At 37.1% G+C, this 27,106-nt stretch overlaps 2 protein-coding genes across 10 annotated transcripts in view; both read left to right on the top strand.

Annotated features, from left to right (window-relative positions):
- Wnk (Wnk kinase) overlaps positions 1–27,106 on the top strand; it is a 1,618,425-nt gene that overhangs the window by 613,078 nt on the left and 978,241 nt on the right. The window lies entirely within an intron of this gene.
- LOC137234273 (uncharacterized) lies at positions 3,530–5,875 on the top strand. Its single transcript, XM_067757884.1, has 2 exons — positions 3,530–4,878; positions 4,977–5,875. Exon 1 carries the CDS (start codon positions 3,989–3,991, stop codon positions 4,673–4,675), a length of 687 nt encoding a protein of 228 aa, XP_067613985.1. The 5' UTR covers positions 3,530–3,988; the 3' UTR covers positions 4,676–4,878; positions 4,977–5,875.

The following is a 27,106-nucleotide window of genomic DNA, read 5'->3' as shown; positions in this document are numbered from 1 at the left end:
TTTGTAAACTCGGGCTCAGTTGTACATATTTATGTATGTTTGTTTAATGGTGTGTTCAGCTTATACTTATATTTAAGAATTCATCAGCTTAACACCGGCTTATAATAATTGAATTTAAATTATTATGTTTTCTAAGAGAAACTGAAAAGAAAGAAACATTTACTGGCATATGCAGTTTCAGTTTCTCTTAGAAAACATAGTAATTGAAATTCAATTATTATAAGCTTGTGTTAAGCTCATGAATTCTTAAATATAAGTATAAACTGAACACACCATTAAACAAACATACATAAATATGTACTACTGAGCCGGAGTTTACAAAGCTTCTCATTCGCAACGAAGAAGAACTTTACAAAAACAAATCTACATGGCACACAAATTAATATAGAGACAAAATGTCTCAATTGTGTTGTTAGTGTAGAAATGAGAAAAACTGAATTAAGCATGAAAACAAATACCAGCAGATGGCCTAGTGGTTAAAGGCTACTGCAGTTTCACCATGTGATTCACGGTTCGAATCCCGGTGAAACCTTGATAACATTACAAAATTGCCTGATGTTGATTACGTTGGCGGTTTTCGAAATGGGTACATCGCAATATGCCAGTAAATGTTTCTTTCTCTTCAGTTTCTCTAAGAAAACATAATAATTGAAATTCAATTATTATGAGCCGGTGTTAAGCTCATGAATTCTTAAATATAAGTATAAACTGAACACACCATTAAACAAACATACATAAATATGTACAACTGAGCCCGAGTTTACAAAGCTTCTCATTCGTAACGAAGAAGAACTTTACAAAAACAAATCTACATGGCACACAAATTAATATAGAGACAAAATGTCTCAATTGTGTTGTTAGTGTAGAAATGAGAAAAACTGAATTAAGCATGAAAACAAATACCAGCAGGATGGCCTAGTGGTTAAAGGCTACTGCAGTTTCACCATGTGATTCACGGTTCGAATCCCGGTGAAACTTGATAACATTACAAAATTGCCTGCTGATGATTACGTTGGCGGTTTTCGAAATGGGTCCATCGCAATATGCCAGTAAATATTTCTTTCTTTTCAGTTTCTCTTAGAAAACATAATAATTGAAATTCAATTATTATAAGCCGGTGTTAAGCTCATGAATTCTTAAATATAAGTATAAACTGAATACACCATTAAACAAACATACATAAATATGTACAACTGAGCCCGAGTTTACAGAGCTTCTCATTCGCAACGAAGAAGAACTTTACAAAAACAAATCTACATGGCACACAAATTAATATAAAGACAAAATGTCGCAATTGTGTTGTTAGTGTAGAAATGAGAAAAACTGAATTAAGCATGAAAACAAATACCAGCAGGATGGCCTAGTGGTTAAAGGCTACTTCAGTTTCACCATGTGATTCACGGTTCGAATCCCGGTGAAGCCTTGATAACATTACAAAATTGCCTGATGATGATTACGTTGGCGGTTTTCGAAATGGGTCCATCGCAATATGCCAGTAAATGTTTCTTTCTTTTCGGTTTCTCTTAGAAAACATAATAATTGAAACTCAATTATTATAAGCTGGTGTTAAGCGCATGAATTCTTAAATATAAGTATAAACTGAACACACCATTAAACAAACATACATAAATATGTACTACTGAGCCGGAGTTTACAAAGCTTCTCATTCGCAACGAAGAAGAACTTTACAAAAACAAATCTACATGGCACACAAATTAATATAGAGACAAAATGTCTCAATTGTGTTGTTAGTGTAGAAATGAGAAAAACTGAATTAAGCATGAAAACAAATACCAGCAGATGGCCTAGTGGTTAAAGGCTACTGCAGTTTCACCATGTGATTCACGGTTCGAATTCCGGTGAAACCTTGATAACATTACAAAATTGCCTGATGATGATTACGTTGGCGGTTTTCGAAATGGGTCCATCGCAATATGTCAGTAAATGTTTCTTTCTTTTCGTTTCTTTAAGAAAACATAATAATTGAAATTCAATTATTATGAGCCGGTGTTAAGCTCATGAATTCTTAAATATAAGTATAAACTGAACACACCATTGAACAAACATACATAAATATGTACAACTGAGCCCGAGTTTACAAAGCTTCTCATTCGCAACGGAGAAGAACTTTACAAAAACAAATCTACATGGCACACAAACTAATATAGAGACAAAATTTCTCAATTGTGTTGTTAGTGTAGAAATGAGAAAAACTGAATTAAGCATGAAAACAAATACCAGCAGGATGGCCTAGTGGTTAAAGGCTACTGCAGTTTCACCATGTGATTCACGGTTCGAGTCCCGGTGAAACCTTGATAACATTACAAAATTGCCTGATGATGATTACGTTGGCTGTTTTCGAAATGGGTCCATCGCAATATGCCAGTAAATGTTTCTTTCTTTTCAGTTTCTCTTAGAAAACATAATAATTGAAATTCAATTATTATAAGCCGGTGTTAAGCTCATGAATTCTTAAATTGTATATGTAAATCTTATGGGTATCAGATTTGGTAGTCGTAAATTTGCAAGTCGAATGCCAACAGTCAACGATTCTGTATATTCGTTTTCCCAATAAGTGATTTCTCGTCGTGAAAGAAGATTAAACACGTTGCGCCGAACCGTTGTTTGTTGGGGCAGTTGCGTAATGAAGAGATATTGTAAATTTTCAGTAAGGAAGCGACCATTTGAAAGGAACCAGTTGAAATTTACGGATCGTCGGGTTTCGGTTTCGAGAAATCTAAAATATTGACCGAAATAATACATCAGCGCTTCGTCGTAAAAAATGCGATGAACTCTATACTCTTGAATTCTTGTTGCCAAAATCCCAGTCAAAAATGCATTTGCCGATGCGAAATGTATCATATCTTCATCAGAATGCAGTCGGTCAGCAAATTCCAAGATTTTTTCAATTGTATTCATGGTTGATTCTGAAGAAAAGCAACGCAATTCTATTACAATGTTGTTTCTTTGACACAACAAAATCACACTTAATAAATTTAGTTGGACATTACTCATCAAATTGAAGCACAGCATATACCGAATTTACTTAAATCCAGTTCATTTATTTTTTTTTTCACAGTTTTTATGAAAAAAAAAAAACAAAATAAAACAAATGACTTCTTTTTTTTCGTTTGGTTTTCACTTGAGAAATGCCGAACGTCAAATTATAATTCTAGAAACGTCAATTCCATTGAATAATGCAAAATCGAAATAAGCACCACCTATTCTATTTCATGAAATAACGCAATAATGCAAATAAGCACCATCTATTGGTATGAAACGTAGCCGTAGCTTGGTGTGATATACCTCAAGAACCGGTCGACCAAACCATCTACATGATAGCCCAAATGTACCGTAGAAATTTGGTTGAATTTGGTGGAGCCGGTCTGAAGTTATAAAGTAGCACCAAAAATGTGCACTTATTTTTTATATATATAGATTAGCCTAAAATGAACTTTAATTACTATACTATCATTTTTAACAAATTTCTTATGGAAATTTTTTTTCTTTACAGATTTTTGTATTTAAATTTAAAATGGATGAACCAAATCCTTCTACATCATCTGAATCCACTTTATCACATATACTCAACACGATATTATTGCATTTGGTTTATCAAGTGAATTAAATAATCTGAATTTGCCGCCTAATCGTGTCATTTTAAGGCTTTATTTTTTTTTAAGTGATCATGCTAAAATTCAAAGTAAAATGTTTTCGCATAAAAATTGAACTCGTCATGTAATTGAAAAATTGGTTGAAATTTGGAATAAATTGAATATTCAACTAATTGATAGACGTAGTATTCTAAGAAAACTAAATGTTTTAATTGAAAAATATCACGAAAGCATTAAACACAGAAAAAAAGTTCAGGAATTTACAGCATTCGTACAATCAACAAATGAATTATTTTACATTGGAAAATGTAAATGCAAGTTAAAAAAAAACAGAATGCTCATGTGGTTTAATACCAGACCATTTAAAAGAATTTATGATGGACCAACATAATGATAGAAAATTCACAATACCTGAATATATGGATGACATTGTAGAAGAAACACCTACAACAATACCAACAATGCCAACAGTTAGTGATGATCCAACAGACGAATCACTTGAAACAGATATGGAAACAGGTGAAGCACAAATTGCAAATGAAGCAGTTGCAGAGGTATCTGTTACAATGAAATGGGGACATTATACCCAACGATACGATGCTATACATTGTGCTATTATGTGTGACGGATTCGGTGTTTCAGATAGAGTTGCTTCATGTTTAGCAACAGCCCTTTTCGAAGATATAAATTTTCGAGATGTTCGTGGTGAACTTGTCATAATGGATAAATCTAAAGCTGCAAGAGAAAAAATTAAAGCTAGAGATGAAGTGCTTCGTAAACGATACATAGATTCCAATATAACTGCATTTTCTTTCGATGGCAGAAAAAATGATTCATTAACTAGAGAGAAAATTAATGACAAATTTCATACAAATATGGTAAAAGAACCCCATTTAGTTGTTCTAAAAGAGCCTAATGCTGAATTACTTGGATATGATAATTTGGGTGAAGAAGAAAATGCAAAACACAAATTAAAAAAATTAAATGAATTCTTCAATAGCAAAAAACTGTCAATAGATCAATTAATTGGCATATACAGTGATGGAGAACCAACCACCTAATACTGGAGTAGAAAATGGTGTTATAAGACTTTTTAAAAAGCATTTAAATAGACGACTGCACTGGTTTATACATATGTGTGTTTCATTTCAATGAATTACCATTTCGTCACTTATTCAGAGCATTAGATAAAACAGTCACGAGTGGACCAAGAGCAGCAAGTGGAAAAATATGCAAAGAAATTCAAGACTGTGAAAAATTTCAGGTATGCATTTGTTAACATTATTTTATAATATTTTTTCAATCAAATTAAAATAAGAAAGTTATACGAATTTTAATTGATCTAAAAAATTTATTTTTCAGGTTCTAAGTGATTTTGAAGCAATAGCATTGGAAAATATGCCTTGTATGATCAGTGATGAACAAGAACGCGAAATATCCACAGATGTTAAATATTTATATCAAATGGCCAAAGCAATTTCATAAGGTGCTGTTTCAGTTGATTTAGCTAACATAAAACCAGGACCAGTTGTACATTCTCGATGGCTAACCAAAGCAAGCAGGGTATTACGTCTATATACAACAACTAATACACCATCGGAACAATTGAAAACTCTAGCAGTTTATATTATTAGAATTTATGTGCCAATGTATTTCAATGTAAAATACTATAATTTGTTGTATACGGCAGTGTACTTTTATCAAAGTTTATTCGTTGGACACGATACCTACCACGTAATTTACTTAATATTGTAGATGGTGTAATCCAAAATAATTCATATTACGCTCATCCAGAAAATATTTTATTAACAATGTTATTGATGATAGAAAAGCCATATGTGATAGAGCTATCAAAAAAATTTTATACTATTGAGAGAAAATACTTGATCCAACTAAACTCAGAGTTTACAAAAAATATAATATCAATTTAGTGCTTCAGATTATACTGATATGATTGATCTGAATGATGATAATTTACTATCTTAATCGGCATTCACAAGAAATATTCCATACGATCACTTGGTACAATTCTTAGATTATGATGAGCCAACATTAGATGATCATAATATTCCAGTGCATATGCAAGGAACAGAAAGATATGTACAGTTGTTAACATCCGTTTCCAGACGTGTTATAGAAAAAAAAAACGTGAAGATGTTATGGCTGTTACAGCAGAAAGTCGTGAAAAACAACCACGAATGGAGAGCAAAAATATTTTAAAAAATAATAACATAACATTACTTTTATTTTGAAAAATTCGTTAAAATGGTCAATTCTAAGTAAAAAAATAATTTTTTAATAAAATTACATTAAAATTATAAAAATTGTGTTTTTTTGCTTATTACTTGAAAATATAGTTTTTTTTTTTGAAAATTTTTTTCTACTAAAACGAATTCGAAAAAAGAAAAACTGTCTGAATTAAAGTTGTTGGAAATATTCTGAACTTATTTTAGCTGTAAAGAAAAAAATTGTTTCCATAAGAAATTTGTTAAAAATGACAATATAGTAGTTAAAAGTTCATTTTAGGCTAATTTCTCATAATTTAAGCCTGATATCTCTACTAAAATTCAAAAACACTATAGATATTAAATCAATACAATATGATATTTTTCCTATAATTCTATCAGAAGCTATGAAGATTTTTTGGCCAAACCCTACATTCATATGGCAAAATATCTATTTTGCAAAAGTGGTGGACTCGAAATCGGACTTAGGGCTATGGTGTCTTCAGCAATTTTTCTTAGAATCATCTGTAGGTTACGTTTTTGCTATATTCCTGATGAAAAAAAATCCATCCATACAATTTGACCCGCTCTAATATATATACATACAATTCTTTTTTTCTCGGAACCATACTCAATAGTAGTGCTTAGATGCCAAAACAGGCCTCTAAAAATATACCAAAGGCCTAAATTTAAAATTAGTATGACCAGCATCGCACGTTTGAATTTTTTATGTGAAATTTATGGATAAATATGGTTTTATATCTTCTGATTTGTATTACTATCCAACGTGTAACTATCGACAGAATTTTGTAGAAAAGCGAAAGGTTTAAATTTTTTGCTAAGTCTTCTGCTTTCAAAGATATTCAAGGTCAAAATTTACCTTATCCCCAATTTTGGCAAAAAAAAAAAAATAGTATAAAATTAAATAACACACCGAAAAAAAATTTCTAGAACTGAGAAAAATATCTATGACAATAATGATTTTACTTCAGAAAAATTTAAGCCAAGTAATTTTCTTAAATATCTAGATTTTTTCCTTGGTTCTGTGAATAATTTTCTTAGTATAAGGGGAAAAAATGTTTACAAAAAAATTTAAAAATCAAATTATGATGGTATTTCTCCACTAGGACTCGAATCGTGGTGCCCCGATATCACAGTGGAGTGCTATATGCACTGACCTAACTCGCACATATTAATTTGAATTGAGCGTCGAAATTGAGAAAAAATGCTACCTAAAATTAATGGAACGTTTTATACAAAAAAACAAACTTTCTGCTCATTCCATGGAAAATTTCTTTGATTGTAAGACATATTTTTGAGGAAATATTTTCCTCTTTTAAATTAAATGTTTTTTCTGAGTGTAAGTTTTCTATTTTGTAGTACATTCAATTCTCTTCAAAATAAAAGTCAAATGATTTTTCTATAACAACCCGTTTGATAGTAATGCAAATCAGAAGATTGAAATCCACATTTCCCATACAATTTATACTCGAAATTAGAAGATGGGACACCAAATGTCCCCATGCAATTTATATGCGAAATAGAAAAGTCCCTTCTCACTACCACTCCCAACTAAAGTGCAATTTTTTAGAGTTGTGACAGTTTTTCGTTCACGGTGCGATATGTAATTAGATCCATAAAAAAACATTTTATTTTTTCTCGGAACTATTAGTTGTGTTTAGTGCCGCAATAGGCCTCTAAAAATATAAGGCTAGATATATTATCAGTGTGGCCAGCATCACACTTCTAAATTTCCCATGTAAATTGTATGGAGAATTTGGTTACACATATTCTGATTTGTATGACCATCTAACGGTTCACTATAAGAAAAATATATTGACATCATCATCACATTTATAAACATTCATCAACTCCTTCTTTAACATTCATCATCACAATTATTAACTTTATTCCAGGCATGCTTAACCAACGAACCGATATCATTTCGTTACGATAATTAACGTTAATAAACGAAACAAAGTCATTTCGTTTCGTTTATTAACGTTAAGAACGTCAAATTAACGAAATGATTTCATTTCGTTTTCTGCCATATCAAAACGAAATCAAATCGTTTATGTTGATTATTAATTTCAAACTATGCTGGCAAAGCTGATTGATGGCAGAGTCATTAAAGGTGAAAGCATTAGCCAAGCTGACTGCAACTTTTCTCATGAATTTTGACAGTACGAACATTTCTCAGAGTATTTTTGACATTACCACCAACGAATTACACAAAAACTACATGGAGTTTGTGTGTGTATGTCCGCTCGCTGTTACCACCTTACGGCTTCACCATGGCTATAGCATTGCCAGCACAATTCAAACATAAAGTATCACGTTTTTGTTAACGTTTTAACGTTAACGAAAGCTTTTCGTTTCGGTTAAAAACGAGATACAATTTATCTTGATAATTTCTTTATCGATAATATTTCGAAGTGTTTCAACGAAAACGGTGGAAATTTTTTGATAAACGATTAGCTTAACGTTAAGGTGCATCCCTGCTTTATTCACAACTAGCTAATGCCCCACTACTTCATATGCGAGGAATTTCAAATAAAGTCTCATCAATTTTATTTTTGCAGATAAAGGTGAGAGTCAAATACCAATAAGAAAATATTTTGTCACTACAGAAGAAAGCAGACTCACAAATATAGTCGCATCATTTGGAAAAAAGAAATCGCGCCTGTAGCGACGCTTTTACTTGCCCTGCTTAAAATCATTTATTTTATGAAATTTTACCTTCCACCAATACTACAAACTATAAACATATTTTCAAAGTTATATTTAAAACTAAAGAAGTTCATTATAGACAGACAGCATTTGATGTGTTACCTGTGTTACAAAGTTTCGGAGCTAGTTTCCTTTGAGCAAGCAATATGCCCGTGTGAGAAACAGAGTACGCTTACATAGCCACCGATTTTGTTCGCCCGATGCCGGTCGTAATCGTCCGATAAAATAAACACATGTACATATTTAGATGAGCGTGTGTACATTTCAACCGATCACCGAATTGTTGTCGGCTGTTGTCGTTTTTCACTGCCGATAAATTCGTTCAATTTTAACGTCCGATTCTGTTTTTTAAATTGCTTGAATTTGTGCGATGGACTGAACAATTAATTAATTGTGTGCAAAAGAGACGCCCTTTATCCCAAAGCACATAAAAACATAGACGCAAGCGTATTTTTGCGAAAAACTAAAATGTAGGAAAAAAAGCTGCCGGCCGATAATCGGTTGCAATTTTAACACCAGCCCGGCCGATTTCAGCAGCTGATTGCAATTTTTCGGTTTATCGGTGGCTGTGTAAGCGTACCCTTAGTCACTGGGTCGATACCGGCGGCTCGAAGTGTCTGACCTTGCAACTTATTAATCGTCATAGAAAAACATCCGCTCACGGGAAGTTTCCCACGTCTGAATTGAAAAGGAAAATAAAATGCGGGATATGAAAGCTATTTCATCAATATTATTTTGAGGTGATGTCACTTTAAGGTGGGTTCCATTGCATAACTTTGGGGGAATTAAATTTCGAAGGAAAATTATCGGAATACCCACTTTCAAAACGATGATATGCGCTGAATGTCAGGTTCCAGAAAGAGAGTTAGGAAACTCTACTGGATAACTTATAGCATAATTTCTGTTCATAACTATGTTTATTGACCGATATACCACCTCTTCTCCATGAACTTTTTCCAATATACTGTGATTGATGGCTGCTGGTTGATCATTTTTGGGTGTAAGTATGGCTCGCTCACAGCGCCAAGAATTTTCCTAACGCGTTATTTGAGTTACGTCTCAAACAATATTACTAAGATTTTCTGGAAAAGTTACCAACACATTCGATTCAGTAATTAAAGCCTCCCCGATTTTTAACAGAACGTTCTTGTGCATGGGGTTTGCAACCTATGTGGGCTCTCACGTTCCGCGCTAGACTCATTTTCTGTACTTGTGTCCAGAGCGTAGACCGTTTGAGGCATGCGCTTACCTCATCAGCTCTTGCCTTCGTGGTATTACCGGTAGAGTCTGACGAATATCTCCACAAAATAAAAGTGTTACTCTTCCCATGATGTGTTCATTTCGACTGATGTCTTGCAAAGTGTAATTCACTGCTTCCACGGCTTTCTTGTGTGCCATTGTACACTCGTCCCAAACAATGGGGCGATATGCCACTGGCATTTCATTTGCATCAAGGGTATCATAAACAAAGTGTCCGCGGTTTTTCTTCCGGGGAATACGGAGGCAGCAATACGCGAAGAACCCACGGCTACTGCTATCTTGCCTTGCCTTCTTACTTCAACAAGTAGTAGTCATTAATTACTAATTAGAACATTGCACTGAAAATAATGCAAAATTTATGTAAATAAATAGGCTATTTTTGACCACAAATTTGCTTTAGTGCAAAGTAAATGAAAACTCCACTATTTCGGCTCAACATCTCGCTAAGCACCTTAGTTTCTTCAGGAGCGAAAACTGAATTTACATATTTTATTTAGTAATTTTTAACACAAATAACAACAATGAAAACATGAAAATAAAATTTAAAATTAGGCACATCGGTGAAAATTTGTTGGATACAATTATTAACACTTACATATTTAAAACATGTGTAGCACTAGCTACATCAAGGCGTCAAAATAATAAGATTTTTTACTACAAATTGTATACATTGTGCAATGTATAGTAAAAAATTTGAATTAAATAGATAAATAATTATAGTACTTGATGTTGGCAGTACACTTGTCAAAAAACAACTTGGATTCGTCTACATTCGTTTGTTAGTACGTAGGCATATATGTACAAAAATATTCTCCTGGGAGATATATTGCATCGATTTATTTATTTTATTATTTATTAATTAGAAAATTACACTGAAAACAACCCAATGCAAAAGCATTTCCTCATGCCTTTCGCCTGATGCCCATATTGGGAAAACACATTCTGGGATTACCTCTGGCCCACATTTAGATGCATATAGCATATGGCGGCCGCCGTGGTGTGATGGTAGCGTGCTCCGCCTACCACACCGAAGATCCTGGGCTCACGCCCCGGGCAAAGCAACATTTAAATTTTAGAAACAAGGTTTTTTAATTAGAAGAAAATGTTTCTAAATGATCTGGTAACCTTGCCGTGCGCGGACGTGTTTTTGATCACTCTTCGAATTGTTATTCTTTTTACTTTGTAAACAAGTTTTATCTTTTATAAATATTCGTTAATATAATAGAACACAGTTTATAAGTTTAATTTCGTATTAAATCTTTACACAGTGCAATATACATAGTGGCCTTTTGTGCAATTTAAACATTCAGTCTGTGTGTTCATAGATCATAGATTTTCACAAAAATTTGTGGTAACTGCATACCTTTCTGTTGGTAGCTGCTATAAGCAAGTCATTGTGTGCCCTTTTTGCTTTCTGTTGTGTTCGCTGCTAGCTATACGCTGTCTTGCGATTTGCATCCAGTGCTCCAAAATAACTCTCGCCCATATTTTTGAACAGCTGTTCAATTTATCCTATACTTATAGTTTCTTTTGCCTATTTTTCTTTTGGGTTTGTTTAACTTTGCAATTATGTTGGATTGCTGTGTCAAGAAGTGCACCAATCAAAATAAAATTTCCTGTGGTGATACTTATGTTTGTTGTTGGCTCTGTGATAATATGGCTCATGTTATCTGTGCCGGTTTCTCTCACATGGTGGTCGGGTGGTTGACCTAATATCCAGCAAAATTGGACTGAACTGGACATGTCATGATTGTCGTTCCGTAGAAAATGACATGCGAGCTTTTATGAGGCACACTCAGAAAGAGTTCAACAACATTTTTATTGGGTTTCGTGACCTTAACGAAAGATTCAAAACGATGGAGGCTCACTTTAAAAAATTGAAAGTGATATCTGAATCCCCAAAACGTAAGAAATGTATGCCCAACAATGATTCCAACTTGTCTTCGAGACAGGGGCAAAGCTGTCCACCGACGAATGTCCCTTCAACCGCGTTGACTGATACGAACAGGCTTACCAAAGACGATAAGAACAATGCAGCTCAGGAATCTCCACAAGAATCTCCACAAGGCTGTATCGAGACTTCCAGTGAGACGATCTCTGGCAAATTAAACGATGTACGAACTAATAGTGGTACCTTTGCGGCTGTTTGTTCTACGTCACCAATGTTGATTTCGCTGGACTCCCCAATTCATCCTACACCTCCACCGGTATCTTTAGCTCCAACAATAACAGTTACCGATACTGGGGTTGTTGCTAGCGATACAAGTGTACCTGAAAAAAATAGTACTTCTTTGACGGGCTCGATAACCAACGCTAGGTCAAGCAATGCTTTTTCTGTCAACTGTTCTATAACGGCCGCAACTTCCCAGCTCTCTGGTGCGCTATCCGCTACTCCTTTGCAGGTGACTGCCGTGCCACCTCGTAGGACTGTATTTGTGTCCCGATTACACGCCTCGTTTACCGAAAATTATATTGCTCATTACGTTTGCTCTAAACTTGGTGTTGCACCCACTAGTAACATCAATGTGTATAAATTTAACTTTAAATATGAGAGAGACATCTCCTCATTTAAAATATCCCTTTCAGATGAATATTTCAATAAGGTACTTGATTCCTCTTTTTGGCCTAAGCATACTGTGGTTCACTTGTTCACAAGAAAGGCGAGGGCCGAACATGTTTTATTACAGCCAAAAAACGGTATGACGAACACAATAATAATAACACAAAGGTAATTGCTGATCTGTCCCGTCTTCTCATTAATTACCAAAATGTTCGTGGTTTACGATCAAAACTTGTTCCATTCTTCCTTAATTCTTTCAACTTTTCTGCACAAGTTGTAGCTTTTACGGAGACCTGGCTAAAGCCTGATAATTACAATTCTGAGGTTTTTCAAATAAATATGCTGTTTATCGGCGTGATCGCATCTCTAGAGCGGGAGGGGTCCTTATTGCTGTTGAATCTAACCTATCATCTGAGTTGATTTCGCTGGACAATATCTCTCATATCGAATTCATAGCAGTTAGGCTTTCATTCGGTAGCTATAGCGTAATTGTTTGCCGTTCGTATATACCACCTCGTTCGGATATGGATGTTTATGCTAGACATAGCTCGGCCGTCTGCAATTTGCATTCGCAGTTGGGAGATAACGATCGACTTGTTGTTGTTGGTGACTTTAACTTGCCAACAGTTAGTTGGGTTAATATAAGTGATTCAAACTTTTTAACTCCCACTGCTCAACATGAGTTTCTCAATTGCTTGTTAGACTTATCTCTTTTACAGATTAACAATGTTCCAAATAGTGGAAATAAAATGCTGGATTTAGTATTTGTGGATGGCTCGGTGGGTACTGCCCTTACGCAAATTCCACCTTTATCCCTTCCAGAAGACCCTCTTCATCCTACGCTAGAGATATCACTTGATATCAGCCTACCCCGTAGGATTCAAGTACAGTCTCGTCCCCGATCTAGATGCTTCTACAAAGCGAATTTCATTATGCTCAATGATCTGTTGGCTTCCCATGATTGGTCGGATCTCTATGCTTGCACTGATGTCGATTCGGCTATCTCTATATTTTATAGTACACTTGATGGCGTCTTTGATACCTGCATTCCTTCTCGCTATACCCTATGTTCGAATAAGCCCCCTTGGTTTTCAAGGCAACTTATCAGACTTAATAACATTAAATCTAGGCTTTATAAGAGATTCAAGAAATCTGGAGCATCTGCAGACCTCTCTAAATATCTAATAGCTTGTTCTAAATTTCACCGTCTTAATCAGCTTTGTTATAAAAATTACTTGAGTTGTTGTAAAGCCCAATTTTCTAGAAATCCAAAAAAGTTTTACAGTTTCGTAAATTCAAAGCGGAAAACTTCTGGGTATCCTTCCTCATTAACCTTTGGAGGTAAAAAAGCGTGCACTGATGACGACGTTGCTGAACTATTTTCTGAGTTCTTTAAGTCCACGTATTCATCCAGTGGTTTTCATTCCGGTCAATATCCCTATCGCTTAGATAGCTCGAATTCCATTAGGAATCCTGCTATTGATGGTAATATTGTTCTTCAGAGTCTTCAATCTTTGAAGCCCACCTTTTCTCCGGGACCGGACGGTGTTCCTAGTTGCGTGCTTAGGTACTGCGCCGAAAACATGTATGAACCTATTTTAAAATTATTTAGCTATCTCTGGGATCTGCGTCATTCCCGGCACTTTGGAAACAGTCTTTTATTATACCCCTGCATAAAAAAGGTAGTAGGTCAAAAGTTGAAAATTACAGGGGTATTGCTAAACTTTCAGTCATTCCTAAAGTCTTTGAACAGATTGTTACCAGTCAACTCCAATATCAGTGTTCTAGTCTTTTATCTCCATGCCAACACGGTTTTATTCGTCAAAGGTCAACCGCTACAAATTTGCTTGTATTCACCTCTATAGTTATGGAAGGATTTTTAACGAACAAGCAAACGGATGTCATCTACACGGACTTCAGCAAAGCATTTGATACCGTCAACCATGAGTTACTTATTCATAAGCTTGATTTACTGAGCTTTCCGTTTCACCTATTAATGTGGCTGAAAAGCTATCTTTCTAACCGGACCCAAAAAGTCCTGTTCAAGTGCAATCTGTCGGAATCGTTCGGAGTTTCCTCCGGCGTACCCCAGGGAAGTCATCTAGGCCCTTTGCTCTTTGCCCTTTTCTTTAATGACTTGCCACAGACAATATTATATTCCCATACTATAATGTATGCGGATGATGTAAAACTTTGCTACACTTACTGTCCTACCGATTTGAGTTCCTTGGATCTTCTTCAGGCCGACTTGGACTCGTTCCAATGTTGGTGCACAACAAATTTACTAGCTTTAAATTGCTCTAAATGTAAGCATATGACATTTCACCGAGTGAAACCAGCATTGAAACCTTATGTCATAGATGGTACGCCTTTGGAGCGTATATCTATTGCAAATGATCTAGGTGTCCTTTTTGATCCGAAATTGAATTTTAACATGCATATTTCATCTATTGCCAACAAAGCGTTGGGTTTACTTGGATTTGTTAAAATATGGGCTAAAGAGTTCGATGATCCGTACCTCACTAAGGTTCTTTACACATCGCTGGTTTGTCCAATACTCGAGTATTGCTCATGCGTTTGGTCCCCTGTTTCTCAAAAGCATATAAAGCGTCTTGAGTCAGTTCAAAAGCAATTTTTGATATTTGCATTGCGCGGCCTTAATTGGGACTCAAGTCTCCACCTTCCTCCATACAGAAGTAGACTTCTTCTTATTAACTTACCCACTCTGGAAAATCGGAGAATGTTACTGGGGGTATTGTTCATCCATAAGCTCCTTATTGGAGAAATTGATTCTGCGAACCTTCTCAGCCGCTTGTTTTTTGCGGTTCCCCCTAGAGTATCTAGACACTGCGTTTCTTTCTTTTTACCCCTTTGTCGACGAAACTTTGCTAAAAATAATCCTCTTCTTATCTGGTGCGCCCACTACAATGACTTGTATAGCTGTATCAGTCTTGAATGTACTTTTGCCACTATACGTAATGCAATACTTGCCTATCTAATTTAAGAGATACAAGCTAATTTAATTTTCCGTCATTTTATTTCCATAAAAAACAGGAACTATCTCGTTTGAGGATGGAGGAACATTTATCAACATGTATTATTAAGAAGGAACAAGCCAGTACTGTGTTGATTGGAATCTGGTGCATTCCAATAACGTAAAAAACATGCTTTTTCAACAGGTCATGTTACTTTTTTATGCCTTGTGATGGCGTATCCTCATTACACTACTCTTGGCACTGCCGGATTCCCATGACATGCTGATTGGAATCTTGTTGCATTCCAACAGGAAGATTGGAATCCACTGCATTCCGAAATCATGCTGAGCGGAATCTGATGCATTCCGCCAGTATAAGATTTCGGTATAAGATCTTCTTTATGCTCATATTTCTTATTATTACTATATCCTGAAATTAAAGAGTAATGTTCATTAATATATCTTTGTTTGTAATATAACATTGTTGAAATCTCGATATATCTTAAATTTTATCTTTTGAGTTGTATATTTATATATCTTTTATATTATGCAGTCGACCATAGTTTGTCGTCGACTTTAAATAATAAATAAATAAATAAATAAAAATAAAAAGCGGGTCGCCTCTGGGCAGTTTTTGGCAAGCACTCCGAGTGTCGGCATAAAACAAGTAAGTCCCCTCCCGCCAATTTGTAGGAAAAATTAAAAGAAGCGCGACGCAAATTGGAAAAGAAGCTCGGTCTAAAATCTCATCGCGCCATACATTTATTTGTATTTTTTTATTTAGAAAATATTATTATTAGAAAATAAGATATTGAAATATAGGATATCATACGTGAATATCCCCGCAATACCTTTTTTGAGAACTATTTGGTGAAAATACTTCCAGGGGTACCCTTGATCCACCCGGAAGGGAGTTGAGATATCGAAATGAGAGTTACACTTTTTTTTGCCTTCGTCAGGAGCTTTCATTTGATATCCATAGTGTGCAAACACATTCTATTTATTATTTATTAAGTGGAACATTGCACTGCAAACCACCCAGTGCAAAAGCATTTCCTCATGCCTTTCTTCTGATGCCCATATTATGAAAACACACGCCTCTTAACCACTTTTAGGCGAATATTTTTTTGAAGAAAGTAAGATATTAAAATATTAGATATCATACGTTAATACCCCCGTCAATACCTTTTTTGATACCTATTTGGTGAAAATACAGGATCAGGGGTACCCAATTTTTCGTCTATATATCTATTTTTAAGCCTTCGTCAGGAGCTTTCATTTGATCCATATTGTACAAACACATTCTAGGGTTACCCGGGTCCATATTTTGAGGCCTAGACCCTAGTGACCTACCGGATTCAAATGTACTCTAAACTTTTAGATAGAGCTCTAGTTTCACAACGGCGAAAGTCGCATTAAATTCTATGCAGTGGTTTATGAGTGATGCGCGGTCAAACATACAGACAAACAGAGACAGACAAACATTTTAAAACTGGTGATTTGGACTCAGTTGCTCTAATAATGACCCCTTTTTTATATCTTCAATGTACAGACATCAGCCTGTTACAATTTTATTATATGTAGAGATTAACGTGGTAATGAAACTAAACCCAAATACCCAAAATGTTGTTACGAATCTACTCGCATTCGCTCCCACTTCCCAACTCCTACTGCCACTCGCACTACCGCTCCCCTTCCTTTTCCTTTTCCCCCTCCTACTCCCACTCTCCTCCTACTTCCAATCCCAATCCTAATCCTGCTCCCACTACAGCTCCCTCTTCCAATCTCAATCCTACTCGCACTGCAGCTACCACCCCTATCCCTTTCTCCACCTCCACCCTTACTTCCACTCGCAATCGAAGGGTCTTTTTTTTGTTTGTGGGTGCTGTGTGTACATTGAAGCAGTTAAAAAACAAAATAAATGTCTACATTGTATATTCTATAAATAAAATAAATTTGATTAGTTAATATAATTTATTTTATTTAAACACCGATGTAATTTGTGGTCGCCGTGGTATGGAAGTAGTATGCTTGCGTATGTGGCCAAAGATTAGTCTCCCAATGGGTTAAGGGGCTTAAAATATTCCAGCGATAGGCATACCTGTCGTAATAGGTCGAATCGAACCTTGAATCATTTATCAATAGGCCGATAAAAACAAAAACAATTATTAATATTTTTTCCTAATTTATTTTTAGCCATATATAATGCCAAGACTTACAAGAAGAACAGAAAGGGATAGAGATAGACGTCCTCATGTAAACACGTCTCTTGCGTTGGTTGATAGTTTTAAGGGTGCTTTAATAGATGTATCTCCTACTTTTATTGGCTCAGATATAGGAAATATGAATTTACGCTGTGAGCATTGTAATGCAATACATTTCGAGAAAGAAATTACTGCAAGAAGCAGAAGCTCCTTTTCGATGTGTTGTCAAAAGAGAAAAGTAATTTTGGCACCGTTAACACAAAATCAATTTTTAAATAATCTATATGAGGGCTTACGCTCCAACAACTCGGCTTTAAAACGGAGATCAACAAATTACTTTGAAAATATACGCTATGGTTAGTTCTGAAGTGGGAATCGCTTATTATTTTAAAATTCACAATACCTTGTGCCATAGAGCTGTCACTTTAACGCATGAGTAAAATGCTAGGTGAGTCCCTGCTATGCTCAGTTATATTTCTATGATGTTGATACTGCAAACACTTTTAGCCTGACCGAACCATCAAATGCATTATGCGATAGAGCTTGATGACAGAAATATCTGCCCAAATGAATTAAGTTAGTCCTTTTTTCGGTCGTTTATTTCGATTAAAGAACACTACAGTAGACACGAAAATATATACAAGGAAATGTGTTTATCCTTTACGGTTAATCATGATATGCCGAATACAGAAGACAGTAGATTTAATGATGCTCTTGCAACAGATGTGGCCGTGAAATTTGGTACAACAGATGGTGAACCTCCATTTGATGGAAGGACGGTATCATTATATAGAAGACGATGGATAGCATCCTGATACATTTCATAGCCGACGAAGTACGTCTACTTCAAGTCGTGCCAGAACTAAAACTGCAATGCTTGAGTTCGCGTCATTTCGACTTTTACATCATTCCAAAAGCTTTATCTACAGTAGATTGTAGATATGTATGTTCGAGTTGAGGGAACAAGACTTCACTTTTTGGGCTTAATCAAGAAAACCTGACGTGTGATATTTTGTATATTATGCCACATTATCTCACCACAAATCCTCATGGCAGTGAGCATTAAAATATTGGAAGAAGAATTATTCTGCCGTCATCATTCACTGGCTCTTCCACAAACATGTACCCAAACTGTTTGGACGCTATGAATATACTCCTTGATTTTGGTAAACTTTCTCTGTTTATGTTTGTATGTTTAATTGTGTGTTCAGTTTTACTTAAGATTTTTAAGAATTAATGAGCTTAACACCGATAAATGATAATTGTTATTCAATCACTATTTTTGGTTTTATTGGGAAAAACTGAAAAGAAGGAAACATTTACTGGCATATTGCGATGGTACCATTTCGAAAACCGCCACGTCATCATCGGCAGGCAATTTCGTAATGTTTATTTATTTCAACAGGTTTCACCGGGAATCGAACCGGGGTCAAACCGCTGAAATCACAATCGCCTAATCATTGGGCTATTGTGTTGTATTTGCTTTCTTGGCTTATTTCAGTCTTATCCTATCGTCAGGCAATTTCGTAATGTTTATTTATTTCAACAGGTTTCACCGGGAATCGAACCACGGTCAAGCTGCGGAAATCACAATCGCCTAATTATTGGGCTATTGTGTTGTATTTGCTTTCTTGGCTTATTTCAGTTTTATTCCATTTTCACGCTCTCGCACAATTTGAGACATTCTGTCTCTACATTAATTTGTACTAGGCGTGCTTTTTGTTATTGGTATTGTACCACTCTTCTTGAAGATTGTTTGTGTACTATATTTTAACTCGTGCTCAGTTTATATAATTATACGTTTTTATGTTTAATGGTGTGTTCAATTTTACTTAAGATTTTTGGTTTAATTGGGAAAAACTGAAAAGAAGGAAACATTTTCTGGCATATTGGAAATATTTTCATCTAATCGTGCACTGTTAGGAATTGAAGATGTGCTGCTTTGTCATAACGTCACTGCCTTAGATTAACAGATCTCACAGTAAATCCTGATGTAACAAGAATAGATGTTCTTCCTCAACCTGAAAATGAAGTTATTTTATTTGATGATTATTACTCACGAGCAAACAACGAGAAACATACAAGAATAGACCGCGTTATCCAGGAAATCTAGTTTCATGATATTGGTTCTAATGTGTTCTGCGTTACTGCTCATGCAGTTTGCTGTAAAACTTTAATGCAAATTGCTTTAATTCACATTTTGAATTGGCTTAATCTTCTATGTATTGCGACTGCTTTTAGTGCCAACATCAACTTTTTTGATTGGTGGAAGAACAGTGCGCAATGTGTTTAAAGTACCCATTCCTGTTGTCGACAATCCTGTACAGAATATTATACCAAACAGTGCTCAAGGCAGACATATAAATACAGTTTCGCTGATAAAAATTGATGAAATTGTTTCGATAAAATCTGTTTGCTGGTAAAAAACTACATTTTTGTGGCGGTTTTAGGCAAATTCTACCAGTGGTTCCTCATGGTTGTTTGCTGTTTTGGTTGAAAACTGTATTATTAGTTGCAGTGAGTTTCATCATGAGCATGAAACCAAAACATGAGCGCATTACCACACGAGCTGGAGTTTTTAGAACTTATAAAGCAAATTGGTGATGTTCAAACCCTTTTATGTCCACAGTTCTCAGATAATCAACCCAATTCTAAATATTCCCCCTGAATTTTGTTCTCGCTGATTTTTTTATTCTCGCGGGAAAATTCCTAAAACTCTTTGCTCCTAGGGAGAACACCAATAGGGGATAGGGATTCGAACTCTGCTGTTTTGTCTATTAAAATTTTGTTGCGCTTTTCTAATTTTATTTAAAAAATTGAAAAGTTTTGTTGCGAATTTGTTTAAAATTCAGAAATAAAATATAAACAATGCACAATATTGCATTTCTAATGGTATTGACTGAAATGAGTAATGAATTGGTGGTAGTAACATCAACGCAGGAGCATAAGAACAAAAAGACGGCAGGATAACACAAATCCGCTGAAGTTACCTGCTTCCATTTATCAAAGCAATTTTCTGGCGGCCAAGTCGAGTTGAACTCCTCTTTCGTCATATGCTAAAATCTATTTAAGCCTTAAAAAATCCTTGCGCATTTTCTGATGGCTACATTAAATTTACCAAGAGCTCTTCAGTTACTTATCATATACTTTTCGCCTTAAATTAAGAATATTGTGGTAGAATATACATACTTTAGCACATATTTGTATAAATTATTGTTCTTTCTTGAAAGAAACAATTTACTTCAACTATTTTGATGCATTTCCTTTAATTTAACAAGTAACAAAAAAACCCTTAAAAAATGCCAGAAATCTCCATTTCAATCACGTTCATAATACCTACTTTTCTCCGATAAGCGGTTTCCCTTTTTCGAACATTGTTCAGAATAAGAGGAAAGGGAGAAGTGAAAAAACTCACAAGTTTTTTTTTTATTTAGAATACGAGGAATGGGAGAAGGAAAAAACTCGCAAGGAAGTTTTGTTTAGAATTGGGCTGAATGTCATTGAAATACTACAGCAATTAATGGATGATGAATGAAGATGACCTGATTGCGGACGTTATTGGAAATATTAAGGAAAACTTGTCGTCAGATTAAGTTGTCATCCTTCCATTGGATCTAGCTGGTTATCGAGCGGCGGCAACGTCAGCCCTGCATCTAAGGGAGCTGTCGTGTTGGAACAACAAGACCACAGGACACTCAAGTATACTGAACAAATACATTTTTCTACCGAGAATGTAAAAGCTGAGGAATCAGTTTGTGAAGTACGCGGGTATTATAATTGTGAAGTACTACTACAGGAAAGTTGCAAATAAAAGAGATATTACTATACTAAATATTTGAGTCAACAGAAGCTGCACAATTATCAAGCATTCCTCAAGATTCGTTACAATAGCCTATCAACCAAGTTTAAATATCACCTACTCTATACGGCTCCTGTTACATATGTGAATAGGAAGGCACATATATTTACCATGTGAGGCTTTGTCCTTCGCAGAAACACTCAAAGTATTTAATCAAAAGCTTTCCCAAGAAAATCGAACAAATTACCGGGTGTTTTTTTTTTTTTTTTTTTACGAGGAGGAAGCATCGAAAGCCTCATAGTCAGTGTGGGACTTTAACCGCACTAAACCTCCTACCGTCTGAGTACCATTTACCCCCCGGCACTACCGTCAAGTATTCCGTCGGGAGGTAGGTTGAGCACTAAGCTCTACGTCTGTCGGGGTCACGTTGCTGTACTTAGATAGTGCCGCGGTATGGTTAACGCTGGGACTGACACGCCCTGCTTACTACCTGAATTTGCTTGACGCAGACCTCTTCTACGAATATTAGCAAGCCTACCTTAAACACTGTGCATATAGTGATTGTGGCATGCTTGTGCGTTCGACTACTTTTATTGTAGGGTTTTGTTTTTTATATATGTATATATGTGTAAATAAATTATATATGTATAAATAGAAATTTTTTTTTTATTTCAATAGGTTTTTCCGTTTTTCATAAATTTTTTTTTTTCCACAATACGTAACTGTGCTTTCCTCGTACTTCCACCGGTTGGGAGGCCTTCTCTCCAATACGAGTATAAACTCTGATTACATGTGAGACGTTTACCCTCATACTCGTTGTTTCTACAGTTGGAGAGGCCTTGTCTCCAATCCGTAGGTTTGTCGTTGCGTGTATGTTGACTGCTTTTGGTCACACGGTTGAAGAGGCCGTGTCCCCAATCCGTGCTTTATTCCTTCACCTGGTGCAGTATTCGAACGGTTGAAGAGGCCTTGTCTCCAATCCGTCGCCTGGTTTGCTATTACATTTACCTACATATATTACGGTATTTTCTTATGTTATCATTCTCACGCCGCTAATTGTACGGAGGCCTTGCATTCAATACGTGCTCAGCTCGATCCCCTCCACCTTAGCAATTTGTTATCCACCCACACAACTCGACTGTTCAATGTTCGCTGCTGCGCCGTAGCCTTTCAAGACTTCGTAGACACTTCATTATTTCCGCTATTACATCGCACGCCGCTGACCATTTTACCTTGCTTTGTAGCATGCATCCAACAATTGTTTCAGGAGTGTAATCCTCTCCAAATATTCTGCACAGTTTGCATCTCGAGCTATAGAACCTAGGACACTCGAAAAATACATGGTAAACATCTTCTACTGTATCGCCGCCGCAGTGATCGCATATGTTGTTAGGCTCGTGATTGAATCGGTGCAAATATTCCTTAAAGCATCCGTGACCACTCAGAAACTGTGTGAGGTAGAAATCTACCTCGCCGTGCTTTCTAGATATACATATATTAATATCTGGGATACATCGGTGTGTCGAGCGACCATTTGTTGAGGCATTCCACCTGAGCTGCCAGTTCTGCACGCTTCGCTCTCGTGCTCCGTTGCGTGAGCTTTGATCCCGATAAATCGTCGCTGCTTCTTTTGCTAATATGTCTATAGGACACATTCCTGCGATGATTAGTGCTGCGTCGTCAGAGACAGTTTAAAAGGCGCTACAGACGCGTAGTGCACACAGGCGGTAAGTCGACTTTACCCCGCGGAAGTATGATTTATACTCCGTGGCCTGATGCCAAACAGGAGCCCCGTAAAGTATTTGGCTTTTTACAACGCCAGCCAGAAGTTGACGCCGTCGTTGCTTTGGTCCTCTTTCATTTATCATTATCCTAGATAATGCTGCTACGGTTTTTGCTACCTTTCCATTGGCATACTCTAAGTGGGATTTGAATGACAACCTCCTGTCAATCACAACCCCCAAGTATTTTATTGCAGGCAGCGTGTCGATGTCATGGCGGCCGATTCTTATAGTGACCTGCTCCATCCATTTCCTACTTGATAGTACAGCCTCTGTTTTTTGTTCCGCCAGCTGCAGTCCATTTTTCGTAAGCCACGATTGAACCATCGCTATGCTTGTATTAGATTTGGCGCATATTTCGCCTAGGTGCTTGGCGGTGATTACCAATTCGATATCGTCCGCGAAGCCGATAATTTTCACCCCATTGGGTGCCTTGAGTCGAAATACTCCGTCGTATATAATATTCCAAAGCAGTGGACCGAGCATGGAGCCTTGAGGAACACCGCCTGTGACGTGAAGCTTTTCTACTGCAGCAGCCGTTTCATATTCCAGCACTCTACCTTCAAAGTAGCTGCGTATGATCCTACGCAGGTAAAGGGATATGCCTATCTGCTCCAGCGTGTCTAGAATTTTTGCCCAATTGGCAGTGTTGAAGGCATTTTTTACATCTAAAGTAACGATAAGGCAATATTCCTTAGAGCCTTCAAGCCATCGGGTGCCACTTATGGCTTCTTGGGCCACTTCCTTCGCCACGTTCGTAGCTTGGATGGTAGATCTTCCTTTCCTAAACGCAAACTGGTTATCGGAAATACCACCCACATCTTCAATTTCTTTTTCGAGTCGATTATAGAGGACTCGCTCAAGAACCTTACCGGCGGAGTCGAGCAGGCAAATGGGCCTGTAGCTAGATGGTTCCGCTGTATTTTTACCAAACTTTGGCAGCAGGACCAGCTTTTGTCGTTTCCATATTGTAGGAAATGTCCCCTCAGCCAAGCATGCATTAAATAGTTCCGCAAATGTTGGCGTGTTATAAGTGAGAGCTAGTTTGAGTGCTCTGTTTGGTACCCCGTGTGGGCCAGGAGACTTGCGGTCTTGCAGTCTATTCACCGCTTGAAGGACCTCGACGACGGTAACCTCGTCAAATGAGTATAGTACGGCGCCTGATGTGGGAGAAACTAGCTCCCTTTGCGTGGGAAATAAAGTATCTACCACGTTTCTGAGAAAAGAGGGGCATGTTGGCATCGCCTCTCCTTTGTGTTTCAATTTCTTAAAAACCAATTTATAAGCAGGGTCATTCTCGACGTCATCGCAAAGCCTGAGAAAGCATTCGCGCTTACTATCTTTTATTGCTCTCTTAAGTGCGAGTCGCGCTCTTTTGTAGGTAGCTCTGCACTCTAGAAATTCCGGTCTCCCTCTGGCTCGTTGATAGCGCCTCCTAGCCTGAATACACTCTCTCCTTAGGGAGTGTATGCGCTCGTTCCACCAAAATGTGGAACAATGTTGTTTGCGCTTGGGCTTTCTAGTCATTGACGCATCGCATGCTGCTCTAATATCCGCCATTAATTTATTCGCCATGTCGTTAGCACTTCCTCTATGTTCGACTGTTCTCAACATTAGCTTGAATATGTCGGGGTCGAAAGTATTGATATTCCAACCTCTGTTTTTTAGGGGTGGCTGTATAGTGGACCGCCCTCCCCCCGCGAGGTTGATGTCCACCACAATCGCTGAGTGATCGCTTTGGGTATAGCAATCACTGATTTTCCACTCAGCCAACCTGTAGAGATTGGCGCTGACAAACGTTATGTCGATTACGGAGCCAAACCCATTTATTAAGAAGGTGTTTTGCCCACCCACGTTAAGGAGCGCTACATCAAGGCATGCAAATGCTTCGAGCAGAGCCCTCCCTTTGGGAAATGTTCTCTGTGAGCCCCACTCTATAGCCCATGCATTAAAGTCTCCCGCGATGACAAAACGCTCCCGCAACGTCGCATCCATGGCTATTTTCCTGACGATTTCTTCGAACGCATCCAGCGGCGTACTAGGTGGTATATAGCAACTGTAAACGTAAATGCCATCAATCTTACCGCATACGAATCCTCGTTCCTTAAGTATTAATTCCGCATATAAGGGATTATGTCTGCAGGACCAAATAGCAGTCTTGCTCAATTCGTCTTGTATCCAATTCGCAGTCTTCGCTCTGTATGGCTCACTAAGAAAAGCTAAGTCAATCTTCAACTCCAAAACTGTTTGTGCCAGAAGGTCCTGGGCTGCTTCACAATGGTTAAGATTAAGTTGCAATAATCTCATAAAGGTCTTTGTTTCTGGACCGCTTTATATACTGGGCACTTATGGCCACCAGTGTGATGGTCTGTGCCGCTGAGCCCTCTTCTAGCGCACAATAAGTACTTAAGCGCGTTAGTGCATGATTTCGCCGCGTGCCCTTGGCCCCCGCACTTAAAGCAAACGCCTTTGAGATTGGATTCGGTGCCGCAGTTTCTTGCTATGTGTCCGAACTCGAGACAGTTAAAGCATCGTTTCGGCTGAACTTTTGCTCGGACTCGGCATATGATCCATCCGATTCGGACTTTACCACTTCTCGTAAGTTCCCGAACTAACTCGGTGGGTAGAGAAATAGTCGCAGTCTGCGTACCGCCATACGCTTTGCGCAAGGAACGCACACAAGACGGCTTAGCATTGAAGCCTGCAAGCTGTGTGTTCAGCGCCTGGCAGCCCTTTCAACCGTCGTTACTTCGTCTATATCGCGTATTTCGCACAGAGACTCCTCCTTGAGGGACTTGACATCGGCTTTCCCTGAGAGAGCTTGTCCTACAGCTGCTTCAAGTTTTGCAGTGTCATTGTCCGACTGCCTACTGAGTTTGAAGAGGAGTTCTCCTTTAGCAGTCTTGCGGATCTTACGAACCATTGTGTCCATTTCTTTCAGTGACTCTTCATTTTTAACAGCTTTAAGGATATCCGCGTATGAGCAATCGCCTGAGCTTTTGATCAGGATTGCGTCGGGGCGGGCTGGTCTCTGCTTCGGGCGCTTTTGCTTTTTAATCGTCGCCCAAGCTCCTCCTTTTTCTGGTTATTTTACTACTTCTGTTACTTCCTTCGTTGGTGCGTTTACGACTTCTGAGGTCTTTTGCGCGTTCTTCTTCTTCTTTGGTCGCACCTGCGGCGATGGCGTACCCCCGGATGCGCACTCACGGCCACGTTTTGTAGATTTCTGTTGCACACTTTGTGCCAGAGATGGGGTAGTCTGTGACTGCTTCACTTCCCAGCAAGACATACTCGTCTTATTGAGCGCATCCGTGGCTTGCTCGTAGGAGATCGCAATAGCCTTGACCAAATCCCGAAGGTTTTGGTTAATGGTGCGTTTTCCACTTCCTACAAACTCCTTCATCTCCTTAATGAGCTATCCGAGGCACTGGAAAGCATTTTCGTCGTCTGATCCGCCCTCGGCCCCTGGCTCTGATTCGCTCAGTCTCTGCGAAGAAGCACTAATGGGTGGAGCGGAACATGGAGGCGACTGCGCAAGTCTTGACCTCCTGGTGAATGTGTCCATACTGCTGTCTTCGCTTATTTCAACAGGGACAATTGGTGGTGTTCTCATATTGCCCTTCTTCTTATTCTTCTTTTCAGTTATATTATTATTATGTTATATTTGTACTTATATTTTTCATTATATTTATGATTTTAATTTATTTAGTTAAATTTTTTGTTTATTTATTTCTTTATTTATTTACTTATTTTTATTAGTTTTCGGTAAGTATTATTTTATGGTATATTTTGTTTTATTTTTCACTTTATTTTACCTAATTTTAGTTGATTTTACTTTATTTTATTTTATTTTATTAATTTACTTTAATTTTTAGGTAATATTAGGTGTTTATCATATTATGGTATGTTATATATACCTCATTTACCCTATAGCTAGAGGCTTTGTTTAATTTAAAAGA

This window comes from Eurosta solidaginis, chromosome X (assembly GCF_040869045.1).
Source record: "Eurosta solidaginis isolate ZX-2024a chromosome X, ASM4086904v1, whole genome shotgun sequence".
NCBI classification, from domain to species: Eukaryota; Metazoa; Arthropoda; class Insecta; order Diptera; family Tephritidae; genus Eurosta; species Eurosta solidaginis.
This window is presented reverse-complemented; position numbering and strand designations above follow the sequence as displayed.

What these genes read in the sequence shown, in the direction of transcription:
- LOC137234273 (XM_067757884.1), top strand. Translation starts at nt 3,989, where the DNA reads ATGATGGACCAACATAATGATAGAAAATTCACAATACCTGAATATATG.